The sequence below is a fragment of the Cryptomeria japonica genome, chromosome 4 (assembly GCF_030272615.1).
Source record: "Cryptomeria japonica chromosome 4, Sugi_1.0, whole genome shotgun sequence".
Taxonomy (NCBI): Eukaryota; Viridiplantae; Streptophyta; class Pinopsida; order Cupressales; family Cupressaceae; genus Cryptomeria; species Cryptomeria japonica.
This window is the reverse complement of record NC_081408.1, coordinates 725853644-725866907: the sequence shown is the minus strand read 5'-3', so window position 1 is coordinate 725866907 and position 13264 is coordinate 725853644. Positions and strand designations below refer to the sequence as shown.

The following is a 13264-nucleotide window of genomic DNA, read 5'->3' as shown; positions in this document are numbered from 1 at the left end:
CAGGCGAGCCCGCCTAGCACTCAATCCCCAAAAATGCAGATTCATGGTGCCTCAAGGGAAGCTGTTAGGACACATAGTGTGTAAGGCTGGACTTAAGACTGACCTGGACAAGGTTCGGGTGATAGTGGAAATGGAGGCACCGATAGATGTCACAGGAGTCAAATCCTTCCTAGGACACAGGGTATTACAGGCGGTTTATCAAAATTTTTGCTCAAGTATCTTGCCCTCTAGACAAGCTGACGAGGAGAGGTGAACGATACGCATGGGGGACGGCTCAGGAAGAAGCCTTCCAAGAATTGAAGTCACGGTTGGTAGGTGCACCAATCTTGACATATCCGAATTGGGACAAAGAGTTCCATGTACACGTCGACGCATCAAATTTTGCCATAGGGGCCACACTGGCGCAGGTTGGCGATCACGGGCTAGATCACCCGGTATACTTCGTGATCAGACTCCTGTCAAAGGCGGAAAAAAACTATAGTACGACAGAGAAGGAAGCCTTGGGGATGGGTGTACTCCGTCCAAAAGTTTAGACATTACTTATTGGCCATGCCGTTCACATTCTATGTGGACCACCAGGCGTTAATGTACCTGGTGAATAAGCCAATCATTTAGGGCCGAATCAGCCGATGGATGCTGCTGCTGGAGTTTACATTGAACAGTATTGTACGACCTGGGAAAAGCCATGTGATAGCCGACCAGCTATCTAGAATCAAGTCTAGGGAACCGGCGGAAGGAGTAAATGAAGACTTCCCGAACGGCCACTTATTTCGCATTGTCGTTCTTCCTACTTGGTACACAAGCATCGGGGAATATCTGTCGACATCACAATTCCCTAGAGAGATGCCACCAGGGGAGCGAAGGAAGCTCGTACTAAGGAGTAAGATGTTTCAACTCATTAATGGCCTTTTGTATAAAATGGGACCTGACCAGGTCCTACGACGATGTGTCCTGGAGGAAGAAATTCAAGGTGTTTTACGGGAAGCACATGAAGGCCCGACAAGAGGGTGCATGGGGCCCGACACCACAGCCAGGAAAGTTCTATTGGCAGGGCTATGGTAGCCGACATTACACAATGACACTCAGGAGTGTGACGAATTGTGACACGTGCCAACGGGCGGGGAGGCCACTGAAGAGGGATTTTATGCCCCTCAACCCGTCCAATGCCCAGGAACTATTTGAACGATGGGGGTTGGATTTCATCAGACCTTTGAAGGCAAGTCGAGCTCGACGATGCAGATACATCGTGGTGGCCACAAAATACTTGACCAAGTGGGTCGAGGCACGGGCTCTGCCAGACAATTCGATCGTCAGTACGACAGGGTTTATCTACGAGCAAATCATTACACGGTACGGGATTCCAATCCAATTGACGAGTGATCAGGGAGGACATTTTGTCAATCATATAATCCGGTTGCTCACGACGGAGTTCAAGATATTCCACTCCTTATCAAGCCCCTACTAGCCTCGGGCAAACGGCCAAGCTGAGGGGACAAACAAAATAATCATCTTTGTGATTTACAAGTCTTGCGGAGTGGAGAAGGAAGATTGGGAGGAACGCTTATCATTGCTACTGTGGGCGTACCAGACGACGTATAAGGTCACCACAGGACAGACCCCCTTCCAGTTAATGTTCGGGCAGGAAGCAGTGGTGCCAGTGGAATTCATGGTGCCGAGTCTTTGGATCGCCATTGACAACAAACTAGGCGACATGGAGAGTCTCTGAGAGCGGTTGTACGCCTTGAACAAATTGGATGAGCGACGAATGATGGCTCAGTGGGCGACAGAGACGACACAACAAAGGTGGAAAACGTGGCACGACAAACACTTGCGAAGAATGCAGTTTACTATTGGACAACTTGTGCTGAAGTTTAACGGACGCAATGAAATAAAGCCTGGCAAGTTCAAGGTAAAGTGGCTGGGTCCATTTAAGGTTCGCGAAGTCGGCGCGAACGGAGCCATTAAACTGTGGACACTCGACGACAAGGAAATACCCGATGCAGTCAACGCCTTGAAATTAAAGGTGTACCAGGAACGATGGGAACACCCAGACCGTGAAAATTGAAAAAAAAAACAAAAAAACATTTTTGATATTTCTTTTGCAAGCAATGTTTAAATGGGACTTCGTCAGTAGAGACATGAAGGAAAATAAAGTGCGGCATACATTGGAAATGGCGAAATAACAATCTTAATTCCGTGTGGACTGAGGCCAGTGAGAAGGAAATTTCCGTACGGAAATCATTGTCAGGTCGACGGAATTACTTGTTAGTACGGAAATCATTGCCAGGTCGATAGAATTACTTGTTAGTACGGAAATCATTGCGAGGTGGACAAAATTACTTGTTAGTACGGAAATCATTGCGAGGTGGACGAAATTACTTGTTAGTACGGAAATCATTGCGAGGTGGACGAAATTACTTGTTAGTACGGAAATCATTGCCAGGTCGACGAAATTACTTGTTAGTACGGGAATCATTGTCAGGTTGATGGAATTCCTTGTTAGTACGGAACATTTCCGTACGAAGTTGCAGGACACCATACGGACTTGGGCATTTTAGTAAGGAACAATTCCGTACGGACACGAGCGCTAGAAAAGAGAAAAAAAGTCGTACAATTCCGTACGGACACAAACGCCAGGAAAGAGAAAAAAAAGCCGTACAATTCCGTACGGTCATTGGTGTCAAAAAAGGCAAAAGGGCCATATGATGGCAAATTTGTCCATCCACAGAGGGAAAGAGAAAGGTCTGTACGGTTTTGAATTGACAGATGTTTTGATTACCAGGTGCATATTCCGTACACCATTTCATCCAACACTATACATGAGGAGCAGAATCGACCATAGTACGTGAGCATAATCAGGGAAAGAAGTCGAAACATCTTGCAAGCGTACAAGAGCAAAATTTGCCATGCCGTACACACTAAGGCAGTCGTACAACCATACTGGAATTGGCGAAAAAGACAGTTAGGACACTGGGAACGGTTAGCATTTGAACCCCAGGAAACAAAATTCAATCGATGGAGCAGGCAACTAGAAGGTTGAAGAAATTAGATTGGCGAAGGAGGCTACAGGAATCCCAGAGAGGACAACACGAAAAGGATTCAATGGGTGACCAGCAGGATGCGAGCCGAGGGAAGGCCGTGGTGCAGGATGCACACACGCACAAAGTCACGCCAGACATTGTGACGTTTGAGGGACTAACTGACAGTTTGTGCAAACAATGGTGGGAAACGGCCCTAACCCCAATCGACATTGAGGTCAAAGTAGCCCCTGCCAAAGCACGCGTCCATGACACAGTACAAATGCCCATCTTTTCTATTAAGGAATTTGAACCATGCTTGCGCACTATGATCAAAACCTATGATCCAGAGTTGCGTACGTCGTCATTTAAGTTTCAGCATACAGATATCATAGTTTCTTTCAATCTGGATGATTTCGAGAGGGTTTTTGGCATCCCAGATAAAGGGAGAAAGATTGACAAAAATGCAACAAAGATGTCCCAAGAACAGAAAACGCAACTGTTAAAAGAAATGTGTTGGGATGACTTGACGACAGCCGACTGGGCAAGGATTCTAGCACCGAAGGGCAGAGGGTTAAAGAAAACATTCCTGAAACCTGGCATCTGGAAGTGCTTGTTCGATTTGATGCAGAGTCGATTAACTGGCGTATGTAAGGCGTCGGATGCAGTGGTACCTATGGTTGCACTGATGCAGGGCCTGAAGAAAGGTACAGTATATGATTGGGCGAGTTTGTTATCGGATAGAGCCCATGATTTCCTGATGCTGAAGCACAAAGTTTTTTACATGTCGTACCATGCCATTGGGTTGTTTTTGGACTCCGTACGAGTACAGGTATCAGCCAATCTAAGAGGGTGGCGACCACGAGATTGCATTGATTCCTTACAGCCAGCTATTTTCTATTGGACAGATTTGGACGCACTCACGGTTGGTGGAGAGGGTCAGACCAGCAGGAAGAGAAGAAGGCAGGTCCCGGTGGTGGTGTCGGCCAGTGGCACCGATTTCGGCCAGGCAGAGAGTAGTGCAGACGAGAGTGTGGAGTCCGAGGAGACATTGAGGTGTTACGGAGGGGACACTACTTTTCGACTCTTGGAGCTGGCTGAAGTAGAGGTGGCGACAAGGACCCTTGGTACGAAAGAGGGTGGTTGTGCAGTGTCTTTTGGCCAAGTACCACGTGGAACCCGTGGGCTGCCAGCAGGGGGTGTGGCATGACCTCCAAGAGAGGGGGTTTGGGTAGGGCAGTTGTTATTCACACCAACATTCCTACACGTGGACGGGGAATTGACACCACTTTCCTCGTCTGGGGTGACAACGGGAGTCCTTCCTGGGGCAGCCATTCCAACATTTGGGCAGATGCATCCTTGTCCTATAATGCAGACACCTACAGTGACCACCACCACCACTCCTTGTATTCCAGTGCGCTCACCTGTCACGGAACAAGAAATAGGGACGGAAGGCATGGGGCAGGCAAAGGATAGTGGGGAAGCAGTGGAGGACACAGACACATGGTTGGACCGGTATGCTGCCCACCCATAGTTTCGGTAGGGCCACCACCTCCTACACCTTGCCATCCTACACAGGGTGAGGTAGTTGATTTGGGGGAGCATCCTACGCAAGTAAACGTAGTCAAGTTGGTGGAGCATCCTACAGAGCTAGTTTTGCCCACTAGTGGCAAGGAGGAGATACCTTCAAGACGGAGGTGTGGGGAGGACCTAGCCTACTGCCGTAGCACAATTTTTTGCTGAGATGGAGGGGGTAGTTCAGCGGTTGGTAGCCTCCACAGTTGAGGAATCCATTGTTCAACCAGCCTTGGAGAGCCTACGTGAGTTTGCTACTACGGGGGTAGGAGAGGCATTCCGGAGGTGCTTTGAGGCACGGGGATGGTCGTGCGGAGGAGGTTCTGGACACGGTGAAGAGAGAATTGAGCTCTGTGAGAGTAGCACTTGTGGCTGAGTCAGAGATGAGGACCACAACAGAGACCCGCGTTACCAGCCTTGTGGCAAAGTTGGAGGCGAAGCAAAAGGAGCTCATGGAGGTTGTATTCAGGGTGAAGCGGTCACGGGAGCACTAGTTGGTGGCCGAGCGGGACCTTTCTTACTGAACTGATCAGGTGATGCGGTTGCGAGCGTAGTTGGCTTCAACATCAGCGGCCCCTTCTTCTTTAGGGATGCTCTCTTGCCCTCCCCAGTCATTTGTTGTTTTGGGTTTCAGTTTTGCTTGTACATCATTCCCATTTTGGTTGTCTGTCATCCGAAGACAACATTTCTTTTTGGGGGGGATGATGTTGCTGGGTAATTAAGCATTAAGGTAAATTGTATTAGCATCGGCAGTTAACCCGTCAGTTGTCAGCAGTTGGCACCAGGTAACTGACCAGACTCCTTTATATTGTATCTGTTTCTAGTCTTTTGGACATGCTATTGTAATGGAAAATATTGCAATCATTGTATGTACTGGCTTATTATGAATCAATAGAACACTTGTGAGTTCCATATATTCTGTGTACTTCTGTCATTTATGCAATGTCTTAACCTGACACCCTACGGGGAAAACAAAGGGGACTTACATTTGAATGCCTGAATGCTTGAGTTGCTGGAACTCGATCATCTGGTGTTGCTATATGGTGATGCTCTTTGTCCTAAACTAGCTTGATTTTGAAAAAATGGCAAAAGGTAAAGGGTTGAGAAGGTCTATTCTAAGGCCTAGAATGTAAGAACATAGATGAATGACTATATGGAACCCTACCGAGCGAGGTCTCACCATCAACTTGAACAATTTGACACAAGCTCAGTGCAATCTTCTAAGGACATTTCAAAGATGTTTGAATCGATACCATCAAACGTTGATCACCATTCAAGTTAATGCATAAGCAATGGATGGATAACGATTCGAAGTTAAGCTCATACCATTCCAGTTGACCACACAAGGCACACTTACAATTAGTAAGAGGCTAGTGGTATGGATTGGGCAGATTCCACACAAATGCATTCAACAAATTCTTCCATTCAATCTAATTATTTATCATCTAACATGAAGATCCAATAAGAAACCATGCATGTTATAAAGAAACAACACACTTCACCATAACTTCAATGAAAATGGAGCTCATTTACAACTTAGGCAACGATTTCTGCCTTCTCCTACTCTACTCTAATTACTATTCTATTCTCTTAAGACTATCTATTGACTATTAGCTATTCTACTCGCTATTGACTATTAACCTTAACAAATGAAGATTTTGAGCTTTATATGGAGAGCTCATTTACAATTAACGGCCAGGATCAAATCTCTATCAACGGCTAAGATTTTACAATGAAAACCATAATTAGGGTTTGTTACAACAAACTCTCCTTAGCCAATTTGATAATGACATTCAGTGAGTGTGAACCAATAGATATCAAGGGTAGGTACACCGGAGTTTGTGTAGGCATGGGTGAGCTTGGTTCATTGAATCAAGACACGCTGATGTGGAACTTCTTTGATTGGTAGAGATAGTGACTGAGTTGATGACTAGGATGATAACTGGGACGCCACCTTTATCTTGCACTTTGTAGGCTGGATAGATCATCATGAAGGAATATTTCTTGATATTCAACATTATCCAGCTTCCGTGATGATGATGATAATCTTCTAACTTTGATTAACTCTTCTGAAAGTATGTTCTTGAGGGTTTCAATCATAGATGTGCAAGGTGTAGATCTTGTCTTTGAAGTATTGATGTGCCTTAGGATGAACTCTTGACGTCGCCACTACCTTTCTCCTTTGGCATTCCTTCTCTGTGACTCCTTGGTGCTGTGGTTCATGTCTTTGTCTAGGTGAGTGCTCCTTGTATAATCACCTTCTTATGTTTGTCTTATGAAATTCCCTCGAGTGTATCTTCCTTGTATTCCAACCTTGATGTTAAAATTTGATCTTGGAGTGGCTTGTTTCAATCCTCCTTCAATATGATCTCCTTGACTTCTTTCTTCATCTCGTGCAAAACAATTAAGCAAGCATCAAATACATATGATATCCCTTATAACCTCCTAGTTTGATGTAATTATGTGATTTCATGTGATTTGTAGGTTTAACAAGAGCATCTATAGAAGGGGTCACTCCTTGGTTGAAGCAAATTTGTTGTCTTCTAGATGAATTCGCTTCTTCTTTTGTGACTTTTGTTGTCACCAATGATTGGAGTTGCTGCCTGTTTGGTAAATTCGCCTTGCTAATTATTGAATTCTTCTTCCTTGAATTTGAAATTTACTAACTGCTGGAGAAGTTCGCTCAACCTGCTAACAAAATTCATTGATGGAGAAATAATGTTGTGGTTTGATGTTGAAATGACATAATGAGCTCCCTTATATATGCGGCCTAGGGTAGAGACATGTCTTTTAGGATACAAGGCCGACTTGATTAAGTGAAAATGAAAATGTAAATTACCCTTCCTAATGCTGGCCGACTTGGTTAAGCTTATTCTCCCTTCCATCAACTCGAAATTTTGAATTACTTTAGGCACCAAAATGCTTGATTTGTGGAATTTCGCTCAATGTCTCATGCAAGCTATATGTAATTTGGTCTATGTAGTGACTTCGCTTTATGTCCTTGCTTGGGACAAGACCTATATGTCAAATTCGCTCTCTGCCCCTCCCAAGGACATGACCTATATCATAAATTCACTCTCTGTCCCTCCCAAGGACAGGACCTAAAATAAAGTTCTTTGGCTTACCTTTGCAAGGTATGTTCTCATCAATTTGTTTCATGTTTTTTGGGCGATCAAGGTCAAGACAAGCAGTTCGCTCCATGAACTTTCCAAGGACAAACCCTATAATGGTCAAGTTCGCTCTATGACCAGCCTAAGGACAAGACTCATTTGATAGTTCGCTATGTGTCCTTGGCAGGGACAAGACCTATATGAAAAATTTGCTCTCTGACCTTGCCAAGGACAAGCTCCAAATGAAGTTCGCTCTTTGACCCTTCTAAGGACAAGCTCAAGTGATGAAATTCGCTCTAAGGCCACAGTAAGGACAAGGCATGATTCTAAACAAAGTTCGGATTAAGACACATTCTAGTTCGCTCAACCATCACCAAGGAGAAGGTATGCAAATCGCTCTAGACCATCAGCAAGGACAAGGTTGAGGTGATAATTTCGCCCAATGTCCTCTTCAAGGATTGGACCTATATAGCAATTTTCGCTCTAAAACCTCTTTAAGGACAAGCTTCAAAAGAGGAACTTACTCTATGTCCTTGATGAGGACAAGCCTTAAAACAGATCGCTCCAAGACACACTCTAAGGACAAGGTCTAAAAGATGCATTTGTTCCAAGTTGATGCAAGATTTATGATTAAGTGAAGAAGCTCGCCCCATGCCATTGATGAGGATTTCACTCTATGACCTTAGTAAGGACAAGACTTGTAGTGTAATTCGCTCACCATCCTTTCCAAGGACAAGGTCAAGATGTGTAAAACTCGCTCATCATTATTTCCAAGGGCAAGGTCAAGATAGGTGAAACTCGCTTTATGACCCCCCTAAGGACAAGACCTAAATGACAAGATTTGGCGATTCACCTCAAGAACACGAAACTCACCACTCCCTTTTCACCTCATCTATTTGAGCCTTAAGTTTTTTAACCTCTCCATGTGAAAGCATCATCAATTCGGCCCTTAAGAACACCTATATTGGAAATTCGCTCTGTGACCTTCGGAAGGATGAGACCTAAAACAAAATCTCGCTCTAGGATCCTGATGAGGACATGAATCAAGTTTGCTCGTGACCCTTGGCAAGGTACATCATCTCAAACAACCTTAAACTCAATCCTTCACCTCCCTTCACTCAACTAGATCATATCCCAAATCTTTACGAAACCTGTTAACTTTTACCCTTCAAAAAGGCTCAAGGAAGGAATTCACTCTAATCTTGAGGCCAAGGACGTGTCTAAGGCAAGTTTGCTTCAGCAAGGGACATGACTCTATGTAGACACTTCGTTCAATCTCTCCCATTACCTGTACTTTATTCATCCAAACTTCCAATTCTCGAGTCACTTCAATGTCCATGTCAAATTAATCTTCAAAAGTGACCTTAGGGAAGACTCCTCATTCAATCCCTTTCCACCTGAATTGATGAATTCTCTGGCTACTCAAGAAATTCTACCCCTTCAATGCAAAGATTAAAAGCAAAGACCCTAAGACAACCTAGGACTGAGGGAAAAGGACTAATCCTTGAAAGCAAAAAGTGGGGGTCCCCATTTGCAATGGGGCAATGTGTGAATGCCTCACAACACTAGGGAATATAAATATAAACTATTATCCTACTAAACCTAGGATTATGTACATTATTGATACACATTATTAATTGTTTCTGAGTTATCTCATTGATATCTCTTGAGGATATCTCTTGATAGACATTAGTTTACTTTGTTTATTAATCTGATATAATATTTACCCAGCTGCAGTTTTAAAAGAAGAGGCTACTCAAGGTATGGTAGATGAAGTAAGAATTAGAAAAACCAGACAAATAAATAAAGAAAGACCTTCTAATCGTAATCACAGTGGGGCTTGATTTCTTTTGGAAGTTAATGATCTTATATTTGTGATTCTTATGGCAGGTTTCTAATAGTAAACGTGTGCAAGTTGCTGTTTATATTATGATCAATGCATTGTTATTCTGTTGAGGGCACAAAACCTTGAGCAAATTTAAGCTCAATATTTCACCATTTTATAGCATGCACTGTTTTTCTTCAGTGTTTCCTAAAATATTTTACTGTCTACAATTTTTTTATGATTGACTTTGATATGCATGCTAATAAGAGATTCTCTTGAGGTTACTCTTCATTGCATGCAAGGCTTGGACTAAACTGATGCACATTCTGTGATTATGCAGGCAAAGCGTGAGTCCTCTATTCAACCTCAATGATATCTTTGATACTACCTTCTGAAGCTGACTCTACAATTCCTTCCAATTTTTTTAAAGAATTTGAGATGTTGCATTCCATGGACTTTTGCAACCGTTCTTAGAATACTCAAGGATTTATAGTTACTTTAGTCATTACAACAAAATGAGGAATTTGTTTACAGTTCCTCAATCATAGATTTCATCTTCTGCTTTCTGTTTCTACAAATGTACATTTTGTATTACATACAAGTGTTATTTAACATCTTTAGCCCTAAGGTCTATATCATAATTGTGAGTGTTGCAGTTTTATTTTGGAGCCAAAGTCAATTTTAGTGAACGAACAAATAGAGAAACTGAAAGAATGTGATACTACCATTGCTGCATTACAGGTACTTGTGGTTATAATTAGCAGAGTCTAATTTCAATGCTCCTTTTTTCCAAAGCTGAATTCATTTTTGGTTGTGCAGACGTCAAAAGAATACTTGGAAAGGCAGAAGAAAGAGGTGGAAAGCAATTTCAAAGAGTTGCTGCAGCAAGACCCTGAACTTGCTCGTCAAGTCATGATGATGTCAGTGTCATCGTAGTCTTTGATTGTGGACAGCCTTTCTTGTGACCAAGCTTGGCTATATTGGTCTGGAGACCTTATTTCTAGCTTCCCTTTTTATTGATTATTCAGATAATCTGGGTATAGTTTACAACTCTCGTGACATTTAAATGTAGGAACGGTGTGGATTTTAACTAAGAGTTTAATTGCTGTCATCAAGGGTAATTCAAGGTTGCTGAAGCATGTATTCAGTCATTATTGCAGAGCCAAATGTTCTGTAGCAGTCTACAAGTCAAGTATTTATGTGCAGTCTTACAAGGGTTGGATTAAGTTAAAGACATCTATCTGACAAAATATAGTCTTCAATGCTGTTTGTGAGATAGCGGGCTTAAGAAGGTAATGTCAAGATGTTTGTCATTTTACCTGGCAGTCAATTTTTATTGAAGTTTTGCATGTTTCTTGACTTTCAAGTGACAATGATTGATAAGTATTTGACCATCTCCAAATTTCGTACTTGAGCTGCCACTGTATTTCCCATCCTCCTGATATGTTGGTATGAGATCTTGAGATTTTTAATTGCCATCTTAGTTTCTTGAATGATATTGTTTATTTTTCAGTCATTGCACCATCCTTTTTTTATTACTTTAATTAATAAGCATCAATTCCCCTTCCATCCAAAGTTTCTGCCATATATTTTCCTTGGACAACAATCCCATTCCTTGGAAGATAGCCATTACTGGGGTGTTTTATTTTTCATATTCAGTCCCATGCAGACTTAAAATATTAATTAAGGTTTTGCATCATTGTCTTTAAAGTTTTTTGGCCTGCAGCTAACCTTAGATTTCCTTTCGCAGTTCCATCTGAAGTGAGCTAAACCCAATCTTAAGGAGCTTTCATTCACACATTTTTATGGTTTTTAAGTTGAATTCTACCAAATCTATTATGAGAGATTTTAATCAACTTCATCCTTTTAGAATTTTCTTGTGTGATTGAGATGGCTTAATTGATTTGAGCTTCCTTGTATCGACCAGTTTTGATATTGAAGTCTCAATCTTGCTCTATATTTTTCGTGTTAGATTTTGCTTCGCTTAAAATTATGGATTTTATTCCTAGCCTGGACTTATTGTCTAGATGGCCTTCAAAATATCATTCTAATCCTTTTTAGCAGCCCCCTCCCAGAAATAGTTTTTCCATAATTCAAATGATGTACAATCCAAATGATGGTATTATCAATTTAAAAAAGGAAGAGACAAATCCATCTGAATTAGTGGAATTATGTCTCATTCTTCACAAAGATCACTACTTTTTGCCATAAATGGATGTTGATCAGGTTGAAAGCACCGGAATACTAAGAGGGTGGGCGGCGGGGGTGGGTGAATCAGTATTGCCACATATTCAAAAACAATAAACTTTTCACCAACTATAATTGTTATCAAACACACTTGATTGATATAGAGCAGCTAATGCAAAATAGACATGAAGAACACAACCACAAGATAAACATCGGATTTTATACTTGGAAAACCCAAATAGGAAAAACCACAGAGTGCTAACTCTCAAGAGAATATAACTAGTTATAGTTTGAGTTTACTGTTGGGTGGTTCACTGCTAGATTACAAAAAGGGCTCACCGTCGAACTGCTCACTGCAGATATACAAAAGATGGCTAACTATCGAAATGCTCACTATAACTGAAAAGGTTTGCATCTCCAAATGCATGGGATCGGTTCCAAGTTTAAGCTCATATTACAAATCTCTAACTCTACAATAGATCCGGTTAGAGATCTTTGTACAACTATCTTGCACCAAGTCCAATAAAGGACTACTACACCACTACAACACTAATTGTCTTTGTTGTCCGCAACTCACACTTCACACACTCTGCTATCTTCACTGCCAACTATCTCTCACACTTCACTCATACATTCACCTTCTTCGATCTCTCATACCACTACATATGTATATGTATATATATATTGGAGGGTATAAATACAAAATAGTGTGTTGGCCAAGTCCAACACGTTACCAATATGCTCATGTCGGCCTCCGCAAGACTTCTACACGCTTCCTTTTCATACTTTGTTACCAATGCATATACCAAGATTACCGAAAAGGGGGAGGGTCGTCCAGACCCAAGAATACCAACCCATTATCACAAGATCAAGCCCAATATCTCCAAAAATTAGACTCCACACGAACCAAGGAAATTGCAATACAAAGCTTGAAGAGATACATTTGATAATTACCAAAGTTGCTAACATCGGGACATAACTGATACCGAGATCAATAAGAACTCCTAACACCGAGATGTCGAGATTAATGAGAACTCAATGAAACCACAAAAAAATCATCATCCAAGGTTGTCCATGCTGCACAATAACTTCTGACCAAAACCACAACATTTGAACTGCACATACATACAAACTGCATTACCATAACATCTATAACGTCTATAATATCCAAACTAATATCCGGGCCTCAAACATTGTCTGGTACAAAACCAGAGGACTGGTTTGACATCAATGACAACATTATTCACACAAGTCTAACAATGGATATTGGTCAATACCCCACAGTCACTAGATAATCAACAAATTGATTACATTCCTTGTGACAAATGCCCAAAAGAAATGTCTTCAACGTTGAGCAACTAAATGTATTATTGAATGACCCTCCTCAATCACACTCCTCAATCTTTAGTCTTTTGTTGAGTTTTTTTAACAGACCTTGAATAATTATTAGAAAATCTCCATCACTTCACCTTTTACACCGAGACCACAATTAATTGGATACATATTTTTATTATGAAAGATTCCACTTCATTATTAATTTGGTGACAAAT

At 41.9% G+C, this 13264-nt stretch overlaps 1 protein-coding gene across 1 annotated transcript in view; it reads left to right on the top strand.

The window, feature by feature from the left end:
* Window positions 1-10863, top strand: part of LOC131027462 (prefoldin subunit 1) — a 71288-nt gene extending 60425 nt beyond the window's left edge. Inside the window, exons 5-7 of the mRNA XM_057957540.2 lie at window positions 57-63; window positions 10184-10268; window positions 10347-10863. Of these exons, the coding sequence (XP_057813523.2) occupies window positions 57-63; window positions 10184-10268; window positions 10347-10463 (209 nt within the window). The 3' untranslated portion in view covers window positions 10464-10863. The remainder of the gene's footprint in view (window positions 1-56; window positions 64-10183; window positions 10269-10346) is intronic.
* The last annotated feature ends 2401 nt before the right edge of the window (window positions 10864-13264 follow it).